Source organism: Lissotriton vulgaris, chromosome 12 (genome assembly GCF_964263255.1).
Source record: "Lissotriton vulgaris chromosome 12, aLisVul1.2, whole genome shotgun sequence".
NCBI lineage: Eukaryota > Metazoa > Chordata > Amphibia > Caudata > Salamandridae > Lissotriton > Lissotriton vulgaris.
In genome coordinates this window covers 78,637,187-78,664,466 of record NC_141700.1, presented here as the reverse complement: position 1 = coordinate 78,664,466, position 27,280 = coordinate 78,637,187, and the positions used below count along the sequence as shown (strand labels likewise).

Here is a 27,280-nt window from a genome sequence, read left to right as displayed (position 1 = left end):
GGCAGGCTGCACCTAAAAAAACACAACAACCAAAAAACTAACAACGCGGGGGCGCAGGAAGACCTTAGTCTCCCTGATGGCATGGCAGATAAGAAAGGGTACGGTGGTGGTTTATGGGGACACACCAATAGGGTGGTGTGTAGTAGAAGGGCCACTCACTATGGGATGCCTTACGGCAGGGTGGGCAGGCTTCACAAAAGGGGTTAGCAAACAGACAGTGCTCACAGGACAGACCCCGCCAGACGGCAGGGCACAAAGACTAACAAGGTAGCGAGTTGGGGCCTAATTCCAGGGAGAGGCTAACCCCCCCCCCCCACACGCAAGGAGCGCGGATACCAACAGAACAATTTTGTAACCCTATAAGTGGCAAGAAATGAGATCTGCCTGCAAAAGATCGGAACAACGCACTGTCAGGGTGATTAATGAATCTAGGATGTGCAAATGAGTTATGACAAGCATTTCAAAATGGTGATTTATGGCCAGGGTCATAAAATTATGATCAGGGTGTTGTAAAAATGAAGAGATGATTATTCATATAATGATAATAAAACTGCGGCCAACAACAACCACAAAAACTACAAGGCATGTTGGCTGTTTTTATTAACGATGCATGGGTAAGAAGATTGCATGCTATTCTGGAGTGGGCACAGTGTGGGGGTTATTTCAATTGACGATTCGTCAAATTTGTTGTGATTCTTTCAGAGCTCCTCTGGCTTGCATCCAGACCCAATGGCAGAAAAAAAACATGAAGATGGCAACCATGCACAGGAACATCTGAGGCACAGGTCAATTCAATTTTAAAGCTTTATTCGATTTTCACCTTTTAAAAATCATAAAAGCAATTCATACAAAAAGTATCACTTTACAAATACACATAATAAATAATTTAAAAAGTAATAAATCAATTGAGGTGATTAATCGATTAATCATTAGTTCATAGTGAGTTCCGTTGTTTCAAAACACTTTTTAAAAACATCGACATAGTCCTAATGCACAGAGGGTTTCCTAGGTGTTGCAGATTCAAATAAGCTGGCCTACATTGCCGCCATGCCCCACCTCTCAAATATTGTTTCAACCATCTAGCACGCTCTTTCTAATCTGAAACCTTTGGGCATACTTGTTAAATAAAAGACTTAATATATTTTGCCAAATTTTTTTTATAAAATCGATAGAGTTAAATAAATGAGATTCGTTCTTTATTTTTGTTAGCAGTAGTGACAATCCTTGACTACACGCAAGATAAGAAAATACCGGTCAAGTTGAGTCTCTGACCTTCGAATATAGGATACCTTCACAACCTATATTAAGAACGATTAGGTAATATTGTTTCTTCTTTTTTAACTAGTTACAAATCTCTGATCTGAGTTTTCAGTATTGTTTATTAGAAGAACATATATAGCAAGTATCCTTTTTTAACCACTTGTAGATCTACATATGGAGACAATCATACGTCGCTCATGCTACCTGTGACAGAAAACACGTAGAAACCCAGGTGGTCGGAATCGTTTCGATTCACGAAAGGTACACAGGAACATATAATACTTTTGAGGTTATACATATGTTGTGTTGATAATTTCCACTCTTTCAGTTGAGGCATTTCACCCTCTGAGGCGGAAGCCGGAGGTCCTACTGCACTTTCCTTTACCTGATCTGCCAACAGAACTAATTGTTGAGGGTAACTTGCATTTTAGAACGGGTCCCGAGTGACCTTTGCTTTTAATCGGCGCTTGATTTTAAAAAGCGTCTTTGCACTTTGACAACTTTTCCTACCTTCCTCTACCTCCTGGGCCGCTCTCAGCTGAGTGTTGACGCTGAGAGCTGGTCCCGGGGAGGCGAGGGTGTCATAGCGGCCATCTTGGGTGTGGGGTCGCACTCTCGCGCTCTAGCTGCCTTATAAAAAGGTACTGGGCTCTTCGCGTAGCAGACGCGCCGGATGCCCGCCAGAGTCACGCCAGAGTCCAGCCCGTCTGCGCCCGTCCGCGCTGAGGACGGGCTGCAGGACGGGCTGGACCCAATCCCTATTCCTTTTTCTCCCAGTGAGTCTCCTAGATTTTATTCCAATTCTGACCTCCTTGCTCTCCGACCCTCATCCCTGCCCTGCTCCCATCGTTTCTCCCCTGAAGAGATCCTGCATTCTTACAGGTGTTGGGCCTGTTCGGCCTCCTTCTTATCCCCTAGGGCAGTCGCTCCTAGTGTTCTCCCTCCGCCCCCACAGCCTGTCTCTCAACGGAGATTCGGCTTCTTAATCAATGCCCGCTCTCTTATTAAGCACAACGTCGCCTTTCACGATTTCGTTGACAGCCGACAACCAGAGTGGGTTTTCATTACGGAGACCTGGGCCTCCGACACCTCTGGACATGATCTGCTCATGGCTATACCTGACGGCTATTCTCTACATAGGCAGGACAGACCCCTGCGCAGAGGAGGTGGCATTGCCATTCTTGTGAAATCCTCCTTTCTCTGTGCAACTAAACCAATATTGATTCCCTCATCTCGCTTAGAATCATTCTATTTCTGCATCTCCCTTTCTCCCTCAGTCTCCTTTTCTGGGATCCTTATCTATAGACCCCCCGGTTCTAGGGCCACCTTTCCCGCTGATCTAATGACCATCCTTGAACCCTATATTGGAAAAACTGCCTTTACCATCGTGGGTGATTTTAATTTTCACCTTGATGAGACTAACTCAAAGGACACTATCGCCCTTGTGGAAACGCTAGAATCCTGTGACCTCGTCCAGCTTGTAAAAAGTTCTACTCACAAGGCAGGACATATTCTCGACGGTCTCTTTTCTAACGATGACAGGCTTTCCACCGGCTCTCCACTCCAGGTGGTCTGGTCTGATCATTTTGCCGTGCCATTTGAACTATGCATTCCTGTCCCCTGTCTCACTAATCGGGAAACCTCCCCCTTTACCCTTAGGAGAAATCTAAGAAATATCTCTGATGAGGCCCTTGCCCCTTTGGTCTCCACTCCTGATACTTTAGCCGTAAACGACGCAGCAGAGGCAGCCCAAATCCTGAATGACTCCATTTTCAATGCAGTGGAACAACTTGCTCCCTTATCCTTGCGCTATGTAGCGCGCCGTAAACCCACGGCACCTTGGTTTTCCGATCAGCTGAGGCTTCTTAGACAAGGTTGTAGGAGCAACGAGAGAAAATGGAGGAAATCTTGGGACCCAAATGACTGAGAGGTTCATAAATCTTCTCTGCGGGCCTACAAACTTCAAGTGATAATTGAGAAACAGAAATATTTTTCCAATCTGACCAGCTCCCTCTCCTCTTCTAGAGAACTCTTTAAAATCGCTGACTCTCTATGCTCCCTGCAACTCCCTGACCCTGTAGTCAGCTCTCAACAACTTTGCAACAATATTTCTGATTTCTTTCATAGTAAAATCCATGACATACATGTCTCTCTTGAAGCCCACTGTCGTGCTCTAGATCAAAAAATTCCACCTGACATTTCCAGTCTTGATTCGCTAGGCAAAGATCCTTCGTGCCTACTCACGACATTTCCATCATTATCCCTTGAATCACTGAACCTACTATTGGACAGGACCAAATCAGCTTCTCCCCTTGATCCGATACCGCTCAAAAAACTGAAAGAATGCAGAAAGTGCCTCCTTCCTCCCTTGCTTCAGGTCCTGAACCAGGCCATTTCTCAAGGATCTTTCCCCCCTATATGGAAGAAGGCAATTGTTAAACCTCTTCTCAAGAAACCGTCCCTGGACCCGGCCTTGCTGAAAAATTTCAGGCCAATCTCCCTCCTTCCAGCGCCTGCGAAGATGCTTGAGGCACATTTGAACTTCCACCTGTCCTCCTTCCTTGACTCCTCTGAATACCTGGATAACACACAACACGGTTTTAGAAAACACCACAGCACAGAGTCCGCCCTTACCTGTGTGGTCGATAACATCCGACGCAAGGTGGACTCTGGCCAAACTACTGTTCTGGTCCTTTTAGACCTCATGGCCGCTTTCGACACCCTATCCCCCGCCATTCTTACATCTCGGCTGAGGGAAGCTGGTGTCGCAGGACCGGCCTTGAGCCTCTTAAACTCCTTCCTGACCGAAAGGGAACAGAGAGTTATGCTTGAGAACCACCTCTCCCCTGCCAAGTCATTGCAGTGTGGGGTGCCACAAGGGTCGGCCTTGAGTCCGGCCCTGTTTAACATCTATGTGGCCCCCCTTGCAAGACTGGTTAAATCTCAGGGGATGGAGGTGGTATCCTACGCAGATGATACCCAGATCATGGTATCACTAGCTCACACCTCTGTTAGTACAGCTGCCACTAGTTTCAGGGTTTGCATGCAGTATGTGGCAGACTGGATGACTATAAACTCCCTCAAACTAAACGGCGAAAAAACGGAGGTGTTGATCTTTGGGAAGGGCCAAAATCTGTGGTCGAGCGAGTGGTGGCCTTCTTTTCTTGGCATCTGCCCCACTCCCTCCCCTTCCGCCAGAAATCTTGGAGTATTATTTGACACCTCGCTCTCTATGTCCCTGCAAGTCAACAGGACCGTGGCCACCTGCTGGGGTGTGATCAGGACGCTCAATAAAATCCGTGGATACCTATCCCCCCAGGCGTGTAAACAGGTTGCAGTCGCCCTGGTTGGCTCAAGGTTGGATTACTGCAACTCCCTGTACATGGAAGCCAATAAAGGCCTGATACATCGTCTGCAGATTCTCCAGAATGCTGCAGCACGCTTTGTTTTAGATCTCCCGAAAGCATCTTCTGCCACCTCAGCCAGGAAGGAGCTTCACTGGCTCCCGGTGCAGCACAGAATTGCCTTTAAAATTCTATGTCTGACCCACAGAGCATTGAAGGATGGTCCTGCTAGTGCTACCGGATCTCTTCTTATGCGTTACGTCCCCACAAGAAACCTCCGATCTGCGGGACTCTGTCAACTGGTTGTTCCTCGTTTCAAACTTGCCAGATGGGGCGCCAGAGCTTTTTCCGTGGTTGCTCCGCAGCTGTGGAACTCCATTCCCACAGAAATAAAAACGCTCCCGACCATCGAGTCTTTCAAAAAGGCTCTCAAAACCTACTTTTTTTAAGAGGGCCTACCCATGAGTAAATAGGACTTGTGTAGTTTTCTAGCTCCTGCATTTGATTTAGGCGCCTTGACGCCCATTGGGCTAAGTCCGCGCATCTACAAGAACTGTTTCATTCATTCATTTATTCATTCATTCTTATACAATTTGCATAATAGTACAAGATGGAAGGTGGACTGGGTTGATACATTGTCACATGGGCAGGGAGCCAAAGTTCTATTCCAGTCTTTTTTATCCGGATATGAAACCAAGTGGTTAAAAATGTTGAACCTGAATCTAGTCAGGACAAAGCGTTCAAACCCCAAAGTCACGATTGTTAAGTATGATTGTATTTTATAAGTAGTCAGCAACGGCTGGTGTTCGAGCACAGATCTTTTACTGACTTCACTCCGAAGCCTTAGGATGTTGAAATGCTCCATACATAGATTTTTTAAGGCTTTCTTAGGGGTTTTCCCAATTAGTTCATGTTTGTAGCACCATTCTGGCCTTTGAATGTCCATGAGAACATTCCTCACGTACTCAAGCCATTTGATACTTTTTACATTGTCCAGGGCCATGACATCATTAATTACTTCTCGATTTCGGCCCAATTCTGGAGTCACCCAGATTCTCCCCCAGAGCAAAATTGGCTGGATTTTAATCAGGTCTGTCAAATATTCCATTCCTAGTTCCATGTGACAGTGGTAGACCGATCTACTTTTCGGAAGGGACAGGAGGTATCGAAAAAAAGTTGTTTTCAATGATTTGGAGCGCTGTAACGTCCTGATATCCCCATATCCGTGCTCCGTACAGAGCAATACTTCTACACTTGGCCACATACATGCTGAGCATTATTTCTGGTTGTTTTTTGCCCAATTTACTAGCAAAATGCTTTACAGCCGCAACCGAGCGTTTAAAGGCTAGAGATCTATTTTTCACCTCGGGGCCCCAAGCCCCTGTTGCCTCGATTGTGACTCCTAGGTATGGGAATGTTTTTGTAGCTTGTAATTGAAGACCTGCCACACTGAGTTGCTTACATCTTGCTCCAACTTTGCCGGATCCCATCACAAAGGACTTTTTAGCGTTAAGTTTAAGGCCCCTATCCTCCATGTAGTCTACGTATTTATTTAATGCTTTTTGGGCGCCAACCTTTGTTCTTGCCATCAACACAGCGTCGTCCGCATACAAAAGGGAGATGATCTGCCTATTCCCAACCTTTGGAGACTCAATGTTGCTGGCACCCAATTCCTTCTCCAAGCCGTTAGTATATAATGAGAAAAGGAATGGGGCCAGCACGCATCCTTGCCTCACCCCCTTCTGTATGCGGAAAGACCTAGTGCATTCCCCCCCCCAGCCCAAACCTTACTCTGGCGGTAGCATTCGAGTAGAATTGTCTCAAAAAGAGAACTATAGCTGGGTCCACTTTAATCTCCTCTAAATGTTTCCCATAATTTGTTGTGTATTACGCAATCAAATGTCGACGAAAATTGCCTAAAAACATCCCTCTTTTGCTCTAGTATATTTCCCCTGTAATAGGCACAGGTCTCAGGTCACTGAGTTACTGACAGACAGCCAAATGTAGTCTACAATACCCATAGAAACAAGCATTAAAAATGCAAAAGGTCTCGGATTTTTTTGAGTTAGAGCTAATGGAATTGTAAATGGCAATGTCTTTTAGCCAGGTGTTATGGAGTGTATGCATGTGGTGTGTAGTTGAAATATGTGTGTTGGATTGGAATAGTAGGAATGGTGGCATGCTGAGCTATAGATGAATAAAGGCTGGTGGTGTGTGTGCTTGTTAAAAGCGTGCACTGACAGCTGGTGGCGGGTGCGCCTAGTGAAAGCATGCACTGACGGCCGGCGGTGTGTGTGTGGGTTTGGTGAAAGCATGCACTGAAATTGGGTGTTGTGAGCGTGGTGGAAGCCTGCACTGACGCCTGGTGGCGTTTGGAAAGGGGCGACCACTCTGTCCCCCCGAACGTATGGCTGGGTGCCCCGATCCCCCCCCGGGAAACCATTTAGGGCGGGGGCGTGGCTCGGCTGGTATGCCCGAAGCGGCGTAGCCGGGGCGCGCCTTTTCCCGCCCAAGAGGGGTTGTCCTAGACACCTACACCGAAGACCACGCCCAGTAGGCGTACCGGAGGAGGGTACACGCCCTCCCGCAGAAGGATAAATAGAGCGGGAATCCGAAGAAGGTCCTCTTGTTCCTGTGCTCTGAAGGCTGCACCCACTCGTTGCTCGTAAGTCCTCGACGGAACAAGCAGCAATTTTGAGAACTTGTAATCTTGTTGTTTCTCTTTCAGTTATTTGGAGTCGAAGAGTCCAGGACCTCGTTGATGGGCTAGGAGCAGAATACTCGAAACCATGGCTGGCAAGAAGGCAGGAAAGGGTTCCGAGACGGATAAGGTGCTACGCCTATTGTCGAATCGGATGGCTTGCATGGACCGAAAATTCGGACAAGTCCAATCGATCGGTCGAGGTTTAGCGGAGGTCAAAAAACAGCTGGCTGCACTGAGCAACCCCGGTAACCCTAAGAAGGTAATAGGCCCGGCTTTGCCGGGAGTCGTCCCCGAGGGTAGAGGGAAGCGGGTCAAGAAGAGGGCGGTTTCAGGGGAGGTTCCGGTCCCAGAGGTACCCCCAGTCGCCCCCGTCACACCGGCGGACAACCCGGTACCAATCCCAGATGCGGGTCAGCCGATCCCGGTGGTGATTACTCCCGCTAACGATGAGGAAATGCCTCCCGAATTGGCCATCCAGTTGGCAGCATGACTCAATAAGAAGGCAGGGGGTGCAGTGGCACCTGGAGACACGGCCAAGAGGCCAAGCTACTAATCGAGCAATTGCGGCAGTCGAGAGATGCCGCAAAGGCGAATCTTCCTCTTGTTTCCCCACAGGTGGCACCGGTGGGACCTGCAGTTGGTCACGAGAAAACGGCGGGAACAACGGCCGAACCGGGTAAGCTCGCTTTGCCAATGACAGGGGAGGGTTCATTACCCTCAAGGCGGGAGAAGGTGGCACAGCACATCCCTATGGCCACGAAAGAGTTAATATGGGGAGAGAAATGTGTCAACATGTTTTCATTATTAACTGACCATCGCGAGATGGAATATGCTAAAACCCAGAAGGATTTGTGGCACCCGAGCGTGTGGCGCGCCAAGATGGCGGAATTCCGGGTGGATGAGACAGTAACGAATTGGGTTAAGGCCTTTTCTATATTTACTGCAGTTATGGGGGAACGTAAACCCGAGGTGTTAACTGAACTGTCTTGCTATCAAAATCGTATTATGGATTTTTATGCAATGTATGAGGGGGAGGAATGGAAAGGTTATGACATGAAATTCCGGAAAGCGAAAGAATATGATGCTTTTCTGACATGGGATTGCCTCGACTCGGTGTCATGGCACAAGCAGCTCCTGCCAGGGGCGGTAGGTACATCCTCGCCGGGCGGGAGTGGGTCAGGGGTCGTCCGCCAAAAGCCCGCGGTGCCCTTTCGAGCGGGCGCCGGTGGGGATTACCAGCCAAAAACCGGCGGGAATGGCGGCAAGCGGGGGGTCTGTTGGGGCTTCAATCGAGGCAACTGTAACAGACCGCAGGGAACATGTAGGTTCAAGCATGTGTGTGCGGGCTGTGGGAATTCCTCACACCCGGAGAGTTCATGTAGATCTAAAAATAGCGGAACGGGAGGAAAAGGAGGGTCCAAGCAGGAGTGAGGTAGAACGTTGTGACCGATTGCCTACCCCCGTTGATCTCATGGCTATGACTCCTTGGTTGAACAAATACCCTGATCATGTATCCGCTGGGGTGTTGAGGAAGGGATTCTTACACGGCTTCCACATCCCGGCGGGGGATTTTCGGGGCGACTCCTTTTGTAAAAACCAGTTATCGGTACAGCACAACCCAAGCGTGGCAGAGAGAAAAATTGCAAAAGAAGTCAGCTTAGGGCGAGTGGCAGGGCCTTTTCATCGCCCGCCGGTGGCGGAGTTCATCTGTTCCCCGTTAGGGGTTGTCCCGAAGAAAGACCCAGGGGAGTTTAGACTTATTCATAACCTGTCTGCTCCAAGGGGTTCCTCGGTGAACGAGGCCATTGACCCAGAAGTTTGTTCAGTGCGGTACGCATCGTTCGATGGTGCTGTGGCCATGTTAAATCGCCTGGGCCCCGGGGCGCTGATGGCGAAATCAGATATCGAATCGGCGTTCATGGTTGCTCCCGGTACACCCACAGGATCAGCGCTTGCTAGGTTTTGCATTTCAAGGGAGTTATTACATGGATAAATGCATGCCTATGGGTTGCTCCATTTCTTGTGTCTATTTTGAAATGTTCAGCTGTTTTTTAGAGTGGGCATTCACCAAGGGCATAGGCATGTTATGCACTATCTTGATGACTTCCTGTTCTTAGGAGCAGCCGGCGATACGAAATGTGCGCAGGCGCTGCATGACTTCTGCATCCTCATGAGGGAGTTTGGAGTCCCGTTGGCACCAGGTAAGACGGTTGGACCATCTACTTCACTGGAGTTTCTGGGAATTGAGCTCGATTCGGTGGAGGGATGTTTCTGTTTACCGAGGGAAAATGTGGCCAAGTTTAGGGCTTCCTTGACGCAATGCCTGGGCAAGGAGAAAGTGACCCTGCACCAGTTACAACAAACAGTGGGTCAGCTTAACTTTGCCTTGAGGGTGATACCAATGGCCCACCCCTTCTCACGCTCTACTGCACAAGCTATGGTTGGTCTCAAAGAGGGACACCACTGTACGAGACTGTCTGCAGAGGTTCGCCAGGATATGCGCATTTGGTTGGCATTTCTGGTGGACTTCAATGGTCGAGTCGTGTGGAACAAGCCGCCAGCGTCCTCAGATGAGCTAGGTCTGTGGACTAACTCAGCGGGGAGCGTGGGATTTGGCGCCATCTTTGGTAATCGATGGTCGGCGCAAACATGGCCGACGTGGTGGCACTCCAGCGGTCTCACAGGTAACATTGGGTTCTTGGAGTTATTCCCCATTTGGGTTGCTCTGATGGCATGGCCAGACGACTTCAGGGACCGCTCAGTGGTGTTTGGTCTGATAATATGACTGTTGTCGAATGCATTAACCAACAGGCAGCACGCTGCAAATGGATCTTGAGATTGTTGAAAGAAATTGTGCTGCTTTGCACGAGACTGAATGTACAGTTCAGGGCGAAACATGTGCCGGGCGTACTGAATCATGCAGCTGATGCACTCTCTCGTTCACATATGCAGGCGTTCAGGGGTTACCTACCGACAGCGGACCTAGTGGCGGCACCATTCCCCGAAGCACTATGGCTAATCGGTGCCCCGGATTACAAGACCTCGTGGCAGCAAGCTTAGCCCCCAGGACAAGGAAGGCATACGAAGGAGCGTTTCGTTCCTATTGCACATTTTTGGGTCCAACAGGGAGTTAGAGCTGGGGTCAGGAGGAATCCTTCTTGGCGTTCCTGGTAGCGCTGCACAGAGAAGGCCGATCAGCGGCAACGGCCAATAGGCATAGGGCGGCCATTTCATTCATGGCACAGGTGCATGGCATAAAAGACCCAACGGGTTCCTTTTTGGTTAAGAAGGCCCTTCGCGGCTGGCAGCGCCTCGAGGGTCGCAAGCAAGATGCGAGGCGCCCGATTGGCTTAGACAGGTTGTCTCTACTTGTAGCGAAACTAGACGAGACGTGCTCCTCCCACTTCGAGGCAGTTCTGTTCCGGGCAGCTTTCGCATTAGCTTTCCATGGGGCTATGCGGGTGAGCGAACTGGTCGCAAGGAATAAGAAAGACGTTGAGGGAGGTTTGTGCAGGGATCACGTCCAAATTAGGGGTGATTCGATGGTTGTCTCGATAGCCAGGTCCAAAACCCGACCAGGGGGCTATGGGCAATAGTGTTGTCGTGCAGCGCGCGCGCGAGGGTCCCCCACCTGCCCGATAAAGTGTATAGAGGAATACTTGGCACTGAGGGCGGCTACATGGGGGGGGGAGTTTGCTAAGGCACAAGAATGGCACCCCACTGACGAGGTTTCAGTTCCAGAGGGTGCTAGCACTGACAATCGCTGCTGCGGGATTGGACCCGTACGATTTTGGGACCCACTCCTTTAGGATAGGGGCTGCTACTGAGGCTACAGCCAGGGGTCAGAGTGCGGAGGAAGTGAAACAGTTGGGACGATGGTCCTCGAATTGCTTCAAAAGGTATGTGCGATTGCACATGTTGTAAAGATCAATTGACATGCACTCACGCTTCTTGTCTTTTGTTTGAATTACAGTTTCGCGAGCCTGTCACGCGGGGCGGAATTTACAGTCGACCCAGCACCAGGAGACCAGCGGTCAAGGACCACCGTCTGGAGAGAGAGTGGTATGGGTCGTGGGCCACTCATATGTGAGGCGCGCCGGGGACGTATTTAAAGCAGGTGACGCGACCCACGCAGCTGGGGAATATGGGTACAGAGTGGCCTTCCATGGGAAGGGCGGGCTCTGTTTTGACCAATTCGAATCATTTTTTGAGGGTCTCTTAGGGCGGCAAAGGTCACCGCCATCTGAAGTCATAGTACACCTGGGGGGCAATGACTTGGTGACACTGGGTAGACGAGTGTTGTTTGAACAAATTGTCTGCTGTTAGCTGGTTGGCTAAAAGAGTCCCAGGATGCACGATTGCCTGGTCCCACATGATTCCCAGGAAGGTATGGCGGGGGGGCCTTTCGGTGTCAGCACTGAACCATTCGGTGAAAAGGGTTAACAATAAAATTGGTAAATTGTTTCGCTCTTCGCAGTTGCATAGCATTTCTCACGGGTGTATTCGGGGTGATCTCATGTATCTGAATGATGGGGTTCACCTGTCCGGGGAGGGAAATGATTTACTCATAGGAGACTTCATAGCATGGCTAAGGGGTTTGAGAAAGCATGACCTTTAGGAGGAGTAGGGGGGGCCAGATAGTCGGTCAACTATTCGGCCTGTGGCGGTAAGGTCATGATCGGCGAGCAGTAATTTCAAGGTCCCTAGAGGGGGGCGCCACCCAGAATGGATGGGAGCGCCCGGGGGGAGGCGGCCATTGGCCCCTCCCAGGGGGGGAGGCTGCTAGATGCCCCTCCTACTAATTTCCCGGGGGGCGGATATCCGCAACGGCGGATAGAGAGTGTGGGGATTGGGGGGGGGGGGGGGGGAGTCCACGATGTCCTTCCTACAGATACCTCACACGGGAACTCGGACGACCTTCAAGATGGCGTCGAGTGGAAAGGGGGCCCCCACCACGACAAGGGAAGTTACAGTTGGCAACGAGGGTAGAGTCCTCTGCGCATGCGCCACTCACACCGTGAGGGCGAGAGTTTTGGTAGTAGGGATCTGACACCGGTTAAGACCTTGCCGTTGGCCCTTAATGCTAGGATGTACAATTTTAATTTAGAATGTATGCATTTGCAGGATGTTAGACTCGGCTAGGAAACCTTTGTATTACAGATCTGTTAAGGTTAGCCAAAGAACATGTCTTCATCGAAATGTAATAAATGTAAAATTGTACATGATTATGAAACTTTTATTTAATGTTTTAAATTTTGTTTCATATTTTAATAAATACGGCCGGGAGGGTGACTCCCTCCCGCCTTCCAAAAGTTCAACCTGTGTCCGACTTCTCCCATCCTTGGGGATTGTGTTGGGAGGGGGTGGCGGGCATCCCGGCCATATGTGCTTGATGAAAGCGTACATTGATGGCTGGTGGTGTTTGCGCCTGGTGAAAGCGTGCACTGACGGCTGGTGGTGTGTGGTTGTGTGTGTGGTGGTGAGTCTGTGGGGGTAAGTGTTTGGTGGTGAGAGGCTGGTGTGTGGTGGACTTTGAGTATTCGTCTTCTGCACACTCTGCACGCAGTCACACTCTGCACGCAGTCACACTCTACTCTGCAGTCACACTCACTCTGCAGTCACACTCACTCTGCAGTCACACTCACTCTGCAGTCACACTCACTCTGCAGTCACACTCACTCTGCAGTCACACTCACTCTGCAGTCACACTCACTCTGCAGTCACACTCACTCTGCAGTCACACTCACTCTGCAGTCATTCTACACTTGCACTCACTTTGCACTTACTCTGCACCTGCACTCACTCTACACGTACTGTGCACTGACACTTATTTTGCAATTAGGAAAGGGAAGAGTTTTCTAGTACTATCAGTGTGTCTAATTTAGCTGTATGTGGCTTTCAGATTATTACTTCTCAGACCCAGGAATAAGAAACGTGGGGGAGCTAGGATACGGAATGGGTTTCTATGGGTTTTAGATTGCCCCGACTTGACCGGAAGGCGTCAGAGCGCTTCACAATAGGAGCAGAGCTGATACATGGGAACATTGCAAGTGAACAAATTACAAAAGGAACGCTAGGACGCATGGGAAAATTGATAAGAGTGGACAGCGAAAATATAGAGATAGCAATCGATGCAGTACAGGAGGCAAAGGGATTGCGTGGACTTGACCTGAAGGCGTCGGAGCGCTCCACAATAGGAGCAGAGCTGATACATGGGAACACTGCAAGTTAACAAATTATGAAAGGAACGCTGATAAACAGCCGAAAGGCGTCAGAGCACTCTTGCAAACCTCTGTACCATATATTGAAAAGGACAGGGGTGTTAAGTTCTTACAACTAACTCTTCAATATCATAACTTTGTTTACTAAGACACTAGATGACAATGATCCATTCAAATAATTTTTCTCGTACTGACTGGTACATCCTGCCCACAGCTTTCAGCCGACCTTGCAGCTGTTTCTCGTACTGAGTGGTACATCCTGCCCATTGCTTTCAGCCGAGCTTGCAGGCGTTACATGAAAATGTAATAAGTTTCAAAGCAGCTGCCGCGTTTTATATTACAGTACAGGAGGAAAAGGGATTGCGCGGACTTGACCGGAAGGCGTCAGAGCGCTTCACAATAAGACCAGAGCTGATACTTGGGAACATTGCAAATTAACAAATTACTAAAGGAATGCTACGACGCATGGGAAAAGTGATAAGAGTGGACAGCGAAAATATAGAGGTAGCAATCGGTACAGTACAGGAGGAATAGGGGATGTGTGGCGGTTGCCAAGATTACAAAGTACAAGTAGGGGAAAAATACTGCAATAAATGACAGACTCTCCAGCACAAAAAAAAAATGTTACGTAGGCAAGGGGGGCCTGGGGCGAGTGCAACGGGAGTGGCCGCGCAGTCATCGTGCTCCGCTTTCCACTACACAAACAAGATTTGGCCGGGAGCCAGCATGAGCACACACACCGCTGAAATAAAACAAACTGGAGAGTGGCGCACGAGCGCCCACCATCTGTCTTCAATTACCGCGGTCCCCGACAGCTGGTAATTGAAGAAATATGCCCTTCTGCTGCGCATGTCCACACGGAATATGCACTAGGCGGAGCAACTCTAACGCCTATGGCGTGCTCTCTTGAAAAACACACGCATGCGAGGGACAATTGCCATGCAGCTGGCAAAAAAAACCAGCAAAAATCACGAGCTTTCTGGAATTCGGTAGGTACGATTTTCGAAGCCCTCAGAAAACGACTTTGGCCTCGCCCACTTCGAGGGACGTAGGCCGAGCCCTAATAAATACAAGAGAAAGAAGAGACAATTCTGGATGCAGCCACAACAAAGCACAACAAATCACTGCATGTGAATCCAGAAAAAAATGTGCACTCCAAAAATAAGGGCTTTTACATCCAGGGCACAATCAGCAAAATGTTAAATCCATTGCCTCAAGCTTTACTTCATTTCCCCCAGTTTCAGTGTAGTTTAATCTATACTGTCAATGTGTTAAAAAAAAATTCAGAGCATGTTTTTAATTTCCTTACAATGCGGCTTTAAATATTGAGCTATGATGTGCACATTCGTGCATGGAAACACCTTTCAAATATTAGTGCATCCTCTATGCCCAACAAAAAACATTTCTCAAAACAGTGACCCACATCTGCAGCCTTAGACGAACAAGGAATACTAAAACTGACACTGGCACTCAAATGCTCCAAATGTTTCCAAAAGATTACAAATTACTTGATCATGTAATATAGAAAATATTTCATGAGTATCGTGTTATATAGCCCTATACTGCCATCTTGTGAATCAGGTAACATTTATTTATCCAGTTGGCCTTCGGCTCGTGGGTTTCGGATATCACAGGGAGCCATTGATGGCAATAGGCCAATATTACACAGGTATCCATTATGTATGTTCTCACAAAGTACTGATACGGTTGCAAATTAATACCGACAACTGTACTGTAACTGTATCATAAACCATAGTTCACAACAAATGCAATGCTCACAGCTCCAACCCATGGTGTGATACACAATTACAAAGGAGTTGAAAATTACTTTTATATTTGGAGCATCTGAGTATCACTTTACTTTCAACATGAGGGGGAAAAAAAAAATAAAAAAAGACTATGAATGTCGTGTTATTCAGTAGCTTAACAACGGTGTTATTTAATCATGTTCTGCTTTTAGGTGTTATTTCTTGCTATAAATATGAGAGGTCATAAGCACTGATTTTAATTTCCAGCCATAACTGTACGTCAACTGTAATTTCCAGGGGTTTTGGATCATATACCAGATACATAATCTACCTTCCCTCATTGTGCATGGCCAAAGGCTGTGCATGCGGGAATTGAGGCCGGCCTGCCCTGTGGTCGGGCACTAAGTTATAGATGCTACAGGCAGCCAAACTCCCTTCGACCTTCCACAGCAAGGGTTGGACCTGAACCAGTGACAAATCTCATCACAGAACCCTCCACAGTTGCCCAAACCGGGCTGCACAGGGACTTTGGTCACGAACTGGATGGTGAACTTTTTTTATTTTCTAACCTTTGAAAGCCCCATTTTGGGACAGTACACCCGCAAACATTTGTGGACCCTTGGTGGCCCTTCTTAGGGTTCAAGGAACTAGTATCAGGTCCAAAGCCCTGGGAGGGACTACATTGATCCACAAACATGAAAGGGATCCGTGGGCATGGGGTAGGTTTTGCGGACACACAGCTGTGCTTCGGTTTGCGAAATTGATGGCACAATCAACAGTTTCTTTTTTTTTATTTGAACTAAAAGAAAAATTCCTTCAGGGTCCCTGCACCTAAGTAAGGAGAGTCCACCTACCCCTCTTGGTGTTCTTCATTTTTATTTTTCAGCATTCATGGTTAAAGTCATTAGTCCTTAACAGCAGCTCAGCGTTATTCCACAAAGTTGTTGCCAGCCAATCAGAAGGCTTCAGGTTTGTAGAGCAGCCTTTGGGATCTTTGACCCAAAATAGATAATTTGGGATAAAGATCCCTAATCCGATCAGGTGTGAATATTTTGGTCAACGAACCTGCATTTGCAGAACCAACTACCGGACTAAAGAAAGAGTACAACGTTTAAGGTAGTTCATGCCTTTTTGGTGGATTTCTAAGTAAGGGGAAATTCAGCATAGGCACCTGATCATGTTAAATGCTTCCTTGTGACTTTATTTACTAGAGAAATAAAAGGGAAAGTTTCATATCCAATATTATGCACAGATTTGGGGTTTATGGGTTGGAAGGTGAGCCAAGTTCTTTTTGCAGTTGGTGGTTGGTCCATTCACTGCTGGTTAATATCTCAGTTTTGTGTGTAAATTAACAAAATTTGTTACAGAAACGATCTAATTCAGATGGACCTTGAAGTTTTGAATATTTTCTGCATCATCCACATAGCTGAAGTTAAAGATGGAGATCTGCTACTTTAGTGGGCTACGGTACGTGATAAAGAAAAGGTGCAGTTGGTGGAACGTTAAGGGATGTCCTCCAATTGAGATTAAAGAGCTGCAGGTGAGGTGAGGCAGTGACAGAATGAGAACAATGAATCGAGCAGAAGGTGGTGGCTTGTCGATTTGAGGAAGTACAATTCTGAGTTGTGAGACATAGGTCTGACTTCAAGGAGTAGCTGATGATAGCCGTCTGAGAAGGTCGCTGAGCTCAATAAATGGGCTACAAAGAGATTAATCTAGGAAAAAGAGCTACAGGGTTTTGTGATTCTGGTGAAATGTTCAGAGGAGAGAGGAGAATAGATTGTGTGATGGAGTTTGTGGGACTGAGTAGATTTGGGAAGATTTAAATGACCTCCTGGTTTTAGAAAAAAGATATCTTTACAAGTCTTTGGCCTAGGAAATTAAGTGGACATCATGGGAGTCACAAGGTTCTTGTGTAGGTGGCTTCGGAATTTGAGCTTTCTGGTTTATGTAATCCTGGGATTATGTGAAGCTTCTTGGTTGTGTCATGCAGCCCTGTTTATCTGAAAGAAGAGGTGTGACGTGAAAACATAAATGGCATTACATGAGGAGGAGGAATTGGGACTTTTGGAAGTCCCTCCCTGTAGAAAGTTGGGACTGTTATAGAGAGCAATTTTTCAGTCAGCTAGAAGGTGGCGCTTGGGCATTATTGGCTTTCCAATCAAGGCTGATATCATATTGGTTGTAACTGGGCTTAAGGGCAACAATTGGGAAGCTTTCACCACCGGGCTTTGAAGGACAGAATTCCAAATATTAGTAGTAGTTAGAATTTGGTTTTGAAACCATGTTCTGGACCTATGTGGAAGACTTGGTGATGGGGGTTATGGAAACTGATGGCATTTAAATGCCTTATTGTTCATATCAATATGGAAGAGAAGATCTTTCAGCCATACAATCTTTTTAGGAAGAATGAAGAGAAGCCACATGCCCGAGATTAAGAGGAGTTGAACATACACCATGAATGTGCCTGATTAGATGAGTATGGGGTGTTTTTGTGCATTTCCATATGGGGAAGGGATGGGTATGGATTTTTTTCTGAGGATTAGAGAAGGTCTACATTTGATTATATTGGTTGCCTTTGATTTACTGGTATTTGGCAAGGTCTGAGCGGCAGATGTCACCTTAAGAGTCACTGCTGAACTACCGACAGGTTCCTTCAAATGGCAATAAAAGTAAATGTAAAAACATCTCAGAGAGCCACAATACCAGGTGCAATTCTGAGGGATCTAGGCTGTATCAGCCACATACCAGTGGCCAGTTAAAACTGAAAACAAAATTCTTGCACGGTTCATGGATCTATATTAATAGGAGATGGCCTGTGCCCAATGGGGTGGTCTTAAAAGCTCATTTTTCTACTGAGCCACTGTAGAACAGCACAGATCTATTTTGAAATAAAATACTGTTACTGTTCACAAAATGGACTATCATTTAGACCGTATGTGCAAAGTAAGTTTGTGAACTCTTTAACTCCAACACAGTAAAAGTAGTTGGTCCAGAAATACATCACAAGTTAAACAAATTCACAAACTCCCCAATCGTGGAAGCTGCTCAAAATGGTCAAGCAAAGAATGCTGTGCTAGTCTTACAGTAAAGCATGCCACACACTTGGGGAAAGGGTGCACTGCAGTTGGTGAGTAAGGTTCAAGGGTTATCTATCGTTAGGACACCTTCCACTTGAATGAATCCACACCAAGAATTAACTGAAGCATCTACAGACATTTCAGCCAGTACTACAGGGCAGAAAATAGGCACGGTTGGGCCATATTGGTCCAGTGATCCCTCCACAATATTGTTCACAACAGATTACATAGTCCCTCCAGAACTTGCAGGGTCATCTGTCAGACAGACACTAAATCTCAACAATAACACCAACTAGCCTTTGTCACTGTAACCTCTCTGATGTCCCATAGCTTGCCGATCCTTTGATCAGTCCTAGAACTGACGGTGGGCTAATAGCAGTGAACATTCGCCTCTGAAAAATGCTGTAATTTTGATCTGAGTTTGGAAGCCAGCAAGGCAGACTCAGTCTTCAATCTTTCCAAGATCCATTAACTGAGATCCTTATTTGTTGAGGGTAAATGTAGATTACCAACAAAATACAAGTTATTAGTTCTATCAAGAAGGAACTAGAACCGGTCAACTTAATATATTTCCTCACTAACATATTTAGGTCCTCTAATATTTTCAATATTTTTTTGACTGAAGCAGGAATCGAAAGAAAACGTTGCAAATTCCTTCAGGTTCCTTCCCTTTGCCATGAAGCAGAACAATCGACAGTAAACGTGTACACTGAACAGACTGCTATGCAGCATGGATTTAACATTTCGGTACACAGTTGTTGCCTTTCCTGTACAAAGCTATGTCGCCGGAAGTGGCATCTTGGGAACAGGTTAATTATGTGTTCCAGGCCTGCTTACAGAGCTCCCAGTCTCCTTGCTGTGCGCTGGTGGAATGTACCCCGCCTCCAAGGTCCAATTAAAGAACTGCATTTGTCGCGGGTGTGCAAGTAAACAAAGGGACCCTGGGCCTTCTGACAAAACACCTTATTCACATATCAATTAAAAAACAAAAAAAAACATGAACAGCAGAGTGAGAAGAGGTATTGTCATGGTACCCTTACAGGTTACTTGTAAGCAAAACAAAATCAATATAGCGACAATCAGATGCTAAAGACAATATGTAGGCATTCTGTTGCATCAATGACTGCAAGCAACGACTGACGAGGGTGAAATTCAAACAAAGCAATACTTGAATTCGGTTTTATCCCATTTTCTTGGGTAAAACTGCTGACATTGTGCTTTTTTACGGCTACAAAATACCCGACGCGTAGCTGACTCCTTACAGCAAGTTTTGAAATATTTTCAAATTAGATATTTTACAAATATGGCTTGAGGGTCGAGAAAAAAGTGTTTAGGGCTTTCATCCTGGGGATATGTAGCAACATTCAGTACAGCATAACCCATAAGCCAGCTATGGCAGAGTCCAAACAACAGGCAAACAACAGAATCAAGCTTGTAGCGTTCCAAGCAAAAACCAGCTTACAGGTTTCAGGTTGAGGAAGCACCAGCCTAAGCTGTGTAGCACTCTTAACCCATCAACAGAGGGAGGCCCCCCCCCTACCGTCAAGCTGGTCAGGCATGCTTGAAGCACAACCACAAGGAAATAAGCACTGTAGATTAGTAGTTGCTGGGTACTACCCTGTTTAATATCGCCTAGGTCTCCTGATGTCAAAGACTGATAAGAATAGTCATTGAAACAACTAAGCCAAAGAACTCTGCATTTAGCGCTATTTCTGATGACAAAAATACCCTTTCCCATCCAAAATGGTTAAGTTTGCATTTTGTGCTAAGAAATAGCGCTAACTGCAACAGAAACCAAATAGTGAGCAAAAGGGGCTCGTTAGATGCGCTCTTGCAGTAGGATTTTTCCCCCTCAAATTACTCTTAATTACACGAGCAGGAGTAACTGAGTAATTATCGGTAATTCCATGTCAAAGAGTAAGGTGGAATTACGAAATTACTCAAATGACTCCAATGTAATCGCAATTCTGCTCAGGCCTACATACCAGACTATCATGTTTATCACTCCTTCGATTGCACTGGTTGGTACGTACACTTTGAGGCGCCTACAACTGGGATGTATGAAGCATAGACAGAATGACAAAGGACTTTAAACGAGCTAGAGGAGACTCTTGAGATACGTTTGGAGCCAAGAGTGTTGACTTACCTTGTTCTTGAAGTAGACCTCAATGGGCATAATGAAGCCGGCGTACCCAGACTCTTCCACTTTGTACGGAGGTTCTTTGCACGCTGCAAGAGGAAAGCCTCTGTTACTATTTCAATGCTAATCATAATTCAGTTCTGCAATACCAATATATCAAAATCAAATGCATTGGAGATCTGGGATAAATGGCAAGGGGTCGCCTTTGTTTCATGGAATCATGACAGATGGAAAAACAAAATACATCTACAACATTCAGAAACATTTTATTTGGACAAACGTTTTCAGCAACTCGCAAATCCAGAAATCAAGTTAAAGTTTATGTACCAGGTGCCCTACAGTGAATATCAATACCAAAAGAGTCCTAGCATGCTATGATTTCAGTCCATTCACTACTGGTCATTTTCAGTTTCAATGCTAGAATCTGTGGTCCCTTTAAACTACCACAGCGCACTGGCACTACAGACCTCAATGTTCGGCAAGGCCCCAGAGCACATTACAGGCCACTCTGCCACACACCGCTGGCACCTCAAAGAGTTCCTGTCACACTGGCAGGTCTTCTCATGCACAGCTCCAGACCCTCCACAACATCGGACCTCAATACCTCAACAATCGCCTCCTCTCCTTTCATGCCCACAAGAGAAACATCCGCCAAGCCTACCTAGCCACCGTCCCACGCTTCTACAGGACCAAAGCGGGCGGAAGGTCCTTCTCCTACCTCACAGCCAAGACCTTGATCGGTCTCTCCCCCTTCATCTACGGCGAAGACTCTGCACCAATTCAGGAAAGACCTCAAGACCTAGCTCTTCGAATGGCTTCAACGGAGCTGCTCACACCCACCCTCAGAGATTTGAGAACCTAATGGGCGAGTAGTGAGCTCTACAAAACCCAGATTGATTGACCTCACCAAGCTACAACTCATTACAGAGCCCTGCACACTGTAAACTGAGTGAAGGATCTTTGTACCATAATACCTTTATCGCTATTCATGGCAAAAGGTGCTTCATATAGTGGAGCACTTGGCCCAACATCAAATCTGAGCAACTCAAGAATCAGTTTAAGGGTTATAATTACGAAACAACAACCAGGCTTGACCTCGGTCCATCTAACTGTTGCACAACCTAATTTGAGCAGGAAACCATTTTACTTATCTTTCCCTTGTACCTGCCAGATCATTAAGTAGTAATGCACGGATTTAATTACCGTGGTACATAGTTGGACTCAAAACATGAAATGAACCTTCAAAGTAAGAGTGGAGCTTTGTTTTGCAAAAATGCAAACTTTGTACTAATTTTAGGGCCAGAGAGATTAACATCATGTTTAATAACATGTACTCCTTCATTACAAAAATCACATTTCCCTCTACCAACCGTTATTTTTATTTAAAGAGATTTCTCCTCCCCTGGCCTGACAGAAAGACTAGTTAGCATACTGTGGCTTTGGAGTCTAATTGCTAGTGGAGGGTCAAATAGAGGGCATGATCCAGTCAATCATGTCCTTGCCAGGGAAAGGTTTTTGCATTTCTCGAATTTGTATCAAGATGAGCGTACTGAAGTAAGCAAGGGTGCTATGCTGTGCAGTGCCCCCCCCCCAACTTTATTAGTCTACAGTTCAAAAGGGAGAATGTTATTGATTCTCCTGTATCTTTTGCAGGATGGAAGGCCCCCAGCCCATATGGAGTGCCCATTGATATATTAATGTATGACAGTGATGTTTGGACAACCTATCTACTAGCTTTGTTTAATGCCATCGCTCTGGGGGATTTGATTCCAGACTCATTGCACAGAGCAGAAGTGATTCCCGTATATAACAAGCATTTGTAATACAATAGGACTCGCATTTACGCGAGATTAAGCTATTGGCATTGTAAATGACAATGCGTTTTGTTTACGTTGCAAAAAAACAAAACATAAATAAAAGGCATTATGATTTAGAATGCCAATAGCTCAAACTCGTGTAAATACGAGACCTGTTGCATTGCAAATGCTTGTTCTCTTTTCTATTAAGTTAATTTCTGGTTTTAGCTTTATCATACCTTATTTCAAAAACACCTATAATAGGCCACACTTATTGTCTGCATGTTGTTTACGCGATCACATCCGCAAAGCTACTGTGTAATCACTTGTTTCTGTACTATAGTCTCAAGTAACACATGCAATGCGATATGATGCAAACCTTAGTACATTAAAACACACAGATGAAAAGGGCTGGGTTTAAGCACTGCATGGATTCTATGTCAGGACCGGAGGCTTCAGATTATGCTTTTCTCTCTTCGCTGTTTATTAACATCACATCGCACAGCAGCCAGAAAAGCATCAAAACTTGAAAACATTTTTAGTATTCCCAACATAGGAATATCAGAAAACATTGTAATAACATTGTTTAATAACTACAAATCCCATGAGATGAACATTTAGGCAGTCCTTCTTTAGTGTCCATAAACCCCAATATAAGGCGTCCAACCAACGAACTCCTCCTCTTTCTTCACTGCTTCGCAGCCAGTTAAGTGCTATTATCCCTCTCTTGCACTTTTGTGTTTGTTGAGGTTTTTTCTGTGTTTTCTTCTATTCTATTTGCATTGATTGTTGCTTTGGGGGGCCTGTGGGGTTTTTCTTCCCTTTCAGAGCCCCTTCCATCGCGGGGACGCCTTCGCCCCTTACGCGATGTCCCCGTGTATTCCGCGGTGTTGAGTCACCGCTAGAGGGCACCGTTGCGTCTCGCCTGCCCGCAGTTTTCGTCTCATTGATTGGAGCTACACTGGGGAGTCGACATCGCAGGTGCCCTGCTGCCACCTAACCCTGACGCCCTCTTGGGTTACACTGTCCCGTGTTGAACGCCCCGGTGGGGTCTGTATAGTGGTTGTACCCACGTTTAAGCCTGCGGGCGATTTCAGCACCTTTTTTCTGCAACAGCTTCCGCTGGGGTGTTCCCCGCTCGAGCGCGCTGGGAGGCGGTGCGGCCCGGTCTCTGGAGAGAGGGTCGGCGCGCTGTAAAGGCTGGTGCTGCCTTTTAATTGTCCGGTTCCACCGGCCTACAACTTTTGCCAACCTTCGGTCGGCCCACACGTGGCAGTCTGTGTACGCCATCGGAACCCTCAGTTTCACTTTCTTATCTACTGCGTAGCGCCATGGCTGAGGGGTACTACGTCGAGGAGGAGGAGTCTCACCAATACCTCCAGGACGACGAGTTCTATGCAACTGTGGACCAGTCGATTTACCGGTGTGTGCAGGAAATCGTTGGGCCTATGGAGGACAGACTTTCAGCCCGCATTGTCTTGGAATGTACAAAGTTGGCACCAGCCCCAGGGGGTTCCCCCGCCAATGATCCTGGCCAGCCTCCGGCGGCCAAAAAGTCACGCGGGGACGCGGGTCCCAGTGGTTCGCAAGGTGTGGACAAGGACGCTTTCGAGCGCCTACGCGACACTTTCCTGGCTAAAGCGTCTGGGTCGACCCCCGAGGCGCCTCCGCCTCAGACACCTTCTACACCGGCGAACGTTGTCCCGGCCTCCCCGGGGGGGGGCTTCCCCCGCAGATACGGACGACGACGAGGACTCCGTGCGGTCATGGCGACCGTCGTCCAATTCGACGGAGCTGCCCAAAGACACCTCGGGCATGCTGGACCCGGACGAGATCATGCACCCGCGGTCAGCCGCCTGGGCGCCTGGCGATAAGGTGGCGCAGTTCGTGGCGGGCCGCCTCCGCAAGCCCTTGGAGAAGGAGGCGCGCAGCTGTCTGAGGGGCGAATGCCCTCGCCCGACTTTGGAGGGGAAGGTGGCCATGACGCCGGAACTTGATGGGAAAATGGCCACCTTCATGGCGAAGTTCGTCAAGGACCCCCGGAAGGGGATAAACCGTTCCTGGCGCTCCTGCCAGGACAAGCTCTTGGACACCATTGGCCCCCTCACCAAGATTCTCGATATGGCCGAAGAAGCCAAGGTGTCGGGCAGCGCCATTTGCCCGGAAGTATTGTCCAATTGGGCGCAGCGGGCGGTTGTCTTCTTGGGGAATGCCAACTGTGCCCTGTCAACCGAGCGGCGTTGGTCGCTCCTGATAAAATAGGATCCCAAGTTGGGCGATTTGGCTTCGTCGGAAGCTGGCGCTGTCGCCCAAGGTGGTCTCTTTGGTGAGCCGTTCATTAAAGAACTGGGGAATTTCGTTTCCACCTTCACCTCCCTGGATAAGGCCCAGTCGACCATCAAGCGGGTCTTCCACCAGCGTTTTTCCCGGGGGGCTGGTCGTGGTAGGGGCCTCACGACCGGCCGTGGTGGTCAGCAACAGCCGGAAAGGGGCATGGCTCCGGCAGGGGAGGCTACAACTCCTCCGCGAATTATAACAACTTCTACCCCACCAGAGGTCAGCGTTTCAGAGGACGCGGAACCTTCCGGAACGACTCCGGCGGCAACAGTTCACACGGTGAGTGTTATTCCTGCAGATCAGGTGGTTATTGGGGGGAGGTTGGCGTGTTTTCCCCAAGCGTGGGAGGCTATTACAACGGACGCATGGGTCCTTCAAACCGTGCGGGGGTTCCGCATAGAGTTTTACGACCAGCCGTACCAGGCGGAGCCTCCCCGGCCCATAACGTTTTCTCAATCGGACGTGCTCTTGATCGACGAAGAAGTCTCGGCGCTGCTGCGCAAGGGGGCTATTTGTCGAACAACGCGCCACCCCCGGGGTTTCCTGAGCAATATTTTTCTTGTGGAAAAAGTGGACGGGGGCAGACGACTAGTCATCAACCTCAGGGAGTTCAATGGCTGGGTGGTGTACAACCACTTCAAGATGGAGGGCATCCATCTTTTGAGGGACGTTTTGCTCCCGAACGACTGGATGGTCCGTCTGGACCTCAAGGATGCGTATCTGGTGGTTCCGATTTACCCCCCGCATCGTTGTTTCCTTCAGTTTTGCTGGAAAGACATGGTGTTCGAGTTCAAGGCCCTTCCGTTCGGTCTTTCCTCGGCCCCTTGGTGCTTTACAAAAATTCTGCACCCGGCCATCGAAACCCTGCGGAGTCAGGGGATTCGGCTTATCGTCTATCTGGACGACATCTTGCTGTTGGGCCAGGAACCGAGCAAGTTGGCCGCCCATCTGTCTCAGACAGTCTCCCTGTTACAAGGTCTGGGGTTTATTGTCAACAGGGAGAAGTCGGTTTTCACCCCCGCCCAGCAAATGGTGTTTCTGGGCTTTGTGGTGGACTCGGTGAAATCGACTCTCAGTTTGCCGTCCAGAAAGATGGCCAAAATAAAGCATCTGCTTCGGCAAACTATCTCAAAATCGCACACCTCCCTCCGGCAGGTGGCCAGAGTAGTAGGCCTTCTCTCATCGTCCATTCAGGCGATATTCCCGGGCCCTCTTCACTATCGGGCCCTTCAGCGACTGAAAGCGCACCATTTGCGCAGAGGGCTATGCTACGATCACTTGATTCCCCTATCGGTGGAGGTCAAAGAGGAAATGTCTTGGTGGCTAGCCCACATGGAAGCGTGGAACGGCCGCGCGATTTTCGGGTCCGTTCCGGACTTGGTGATAAAGTCAGACGCCAGCAGGTCTGGCTGGGGCGCCCGCTGCGGGGATTTCTCCACAGGCGGCGCTTGGTCGTCAGACGAACAGCGACTTCACATCAACTGCTTGGAACTTCTAGCAGGTTAGTTCGCCGTCCGTTGCTGGACGAGGGACTCTGAAGTCATGCGTCCTTCTGCGGATGGACAATGTCTCAGCGGTTCGGTATGTGAACCACTTAGGGGGTCCGCGGTCGAGAGCCCTTGCGGACCTGGCAAAAGACTTTTGGGATTATTGTCTCGCTCATCAAGTCTCGGTTCAGGCGGAATACCTGCCGGGTCGGGCCAATCAGGTGGCGGATTGGCACTCGAGATATCTCCGAGACTCCAGCCTGTGGAAGCTGGATGTTCAAGTGTTCCGCTGGCTGGCGGCGTTCTGGGGTCCGTTTTCCATAGACCTGTTTGCGTCCCGTCTGGACTTCCAGCTTCCGAGGTTCATCAGCTGGAGACCGGATCCTTTGGCGGAAGCGACGGATGCGTTCCTCCAAGACTGGAGTCAGGAACGGCCGTATGCCTTCCCGCCTTTCTCCATGATAGTACGGGCCGCGGCCCAGATTCGCCGGCAGGTGACGGACGTGGTGATGGTGACGCCCGTGTGGAGGTCGCAAGTGTGGTTTCCAGTTCTTCTGGAACTTTCCTGGGATTCTCCAATCCTACTCCCCCGGCTTCCTCGTCTTCTCCTCAATCCAGACGGGGTCCCTCACCATCTCCTCCAGGGTTCTCTCCGCCTCATGGCATGGAGGCTTTCAGGCGACGTTGGTCGCTCCCTGGCCTTTCGAACTCAGCTCAGCACTTTGTCCAAGGCCTGGGCGGGCAGCACTGCCAAGAGGTATAGACCAGCTTGGACCAGGTGGGTTCGTTGGTGTCTTCGACGGGGTTTGGATCCCATGGTCGCAGGCCTCGTTCCTATCCTGAATTTTCTTGCAGAACTCTCTACCGCCGGCTTGGCATACCGGACGATTAATACGATACGTTCCGCCATATCAGCGGCTCATGTGCAGATAGATGGAGCGGCGGTTGGGGAGCATCCCCTGGTATGTCGACTCCTTAGAGGAGTGCGTCTGGCTTTACCGCCGGAGCCACGGTATTCCGTCCTGTGGGATGTTAACGTGGTGTTGAACCTTTTCCTTTCCTGGCAGCCTAACAAGTATCTTTCCTTAAAAGAACTGTCAGCTAAACTGGCGATGCTCTTGTGTTTAGTATCTTGTCCCAGAGTGTCTGATGTGCGTGCCCTG

At 48.2% G+C, this 27,280-nt stretch overlaps 1 protein-coding gene across 2 annotated transcripts in view; it reads right to left on the bottom strand.

Annotated features, from left to right (window-relative positions):
- MLLT1 (MLLT1 super elongation complex subunit) overlaps positions 1-27,280 on the bottom strand; it is a 235,100-nt gene that overhangs the window by 124,510 nt on the left and 83,310 nt on the right. For both annotated transcript variants that reach the window (XM_086947224.1, XM_086947223.1), the window contains exon 3: positions 20,504-20,586. In XM_086947224.1, the coding sequence (XP_086803350.1) occupies positions 20,504-20,586 (83 nt within the window). The remainder of the gene's footprint in view (positions 1-20,503; positions 20,587-27,280) is intronic.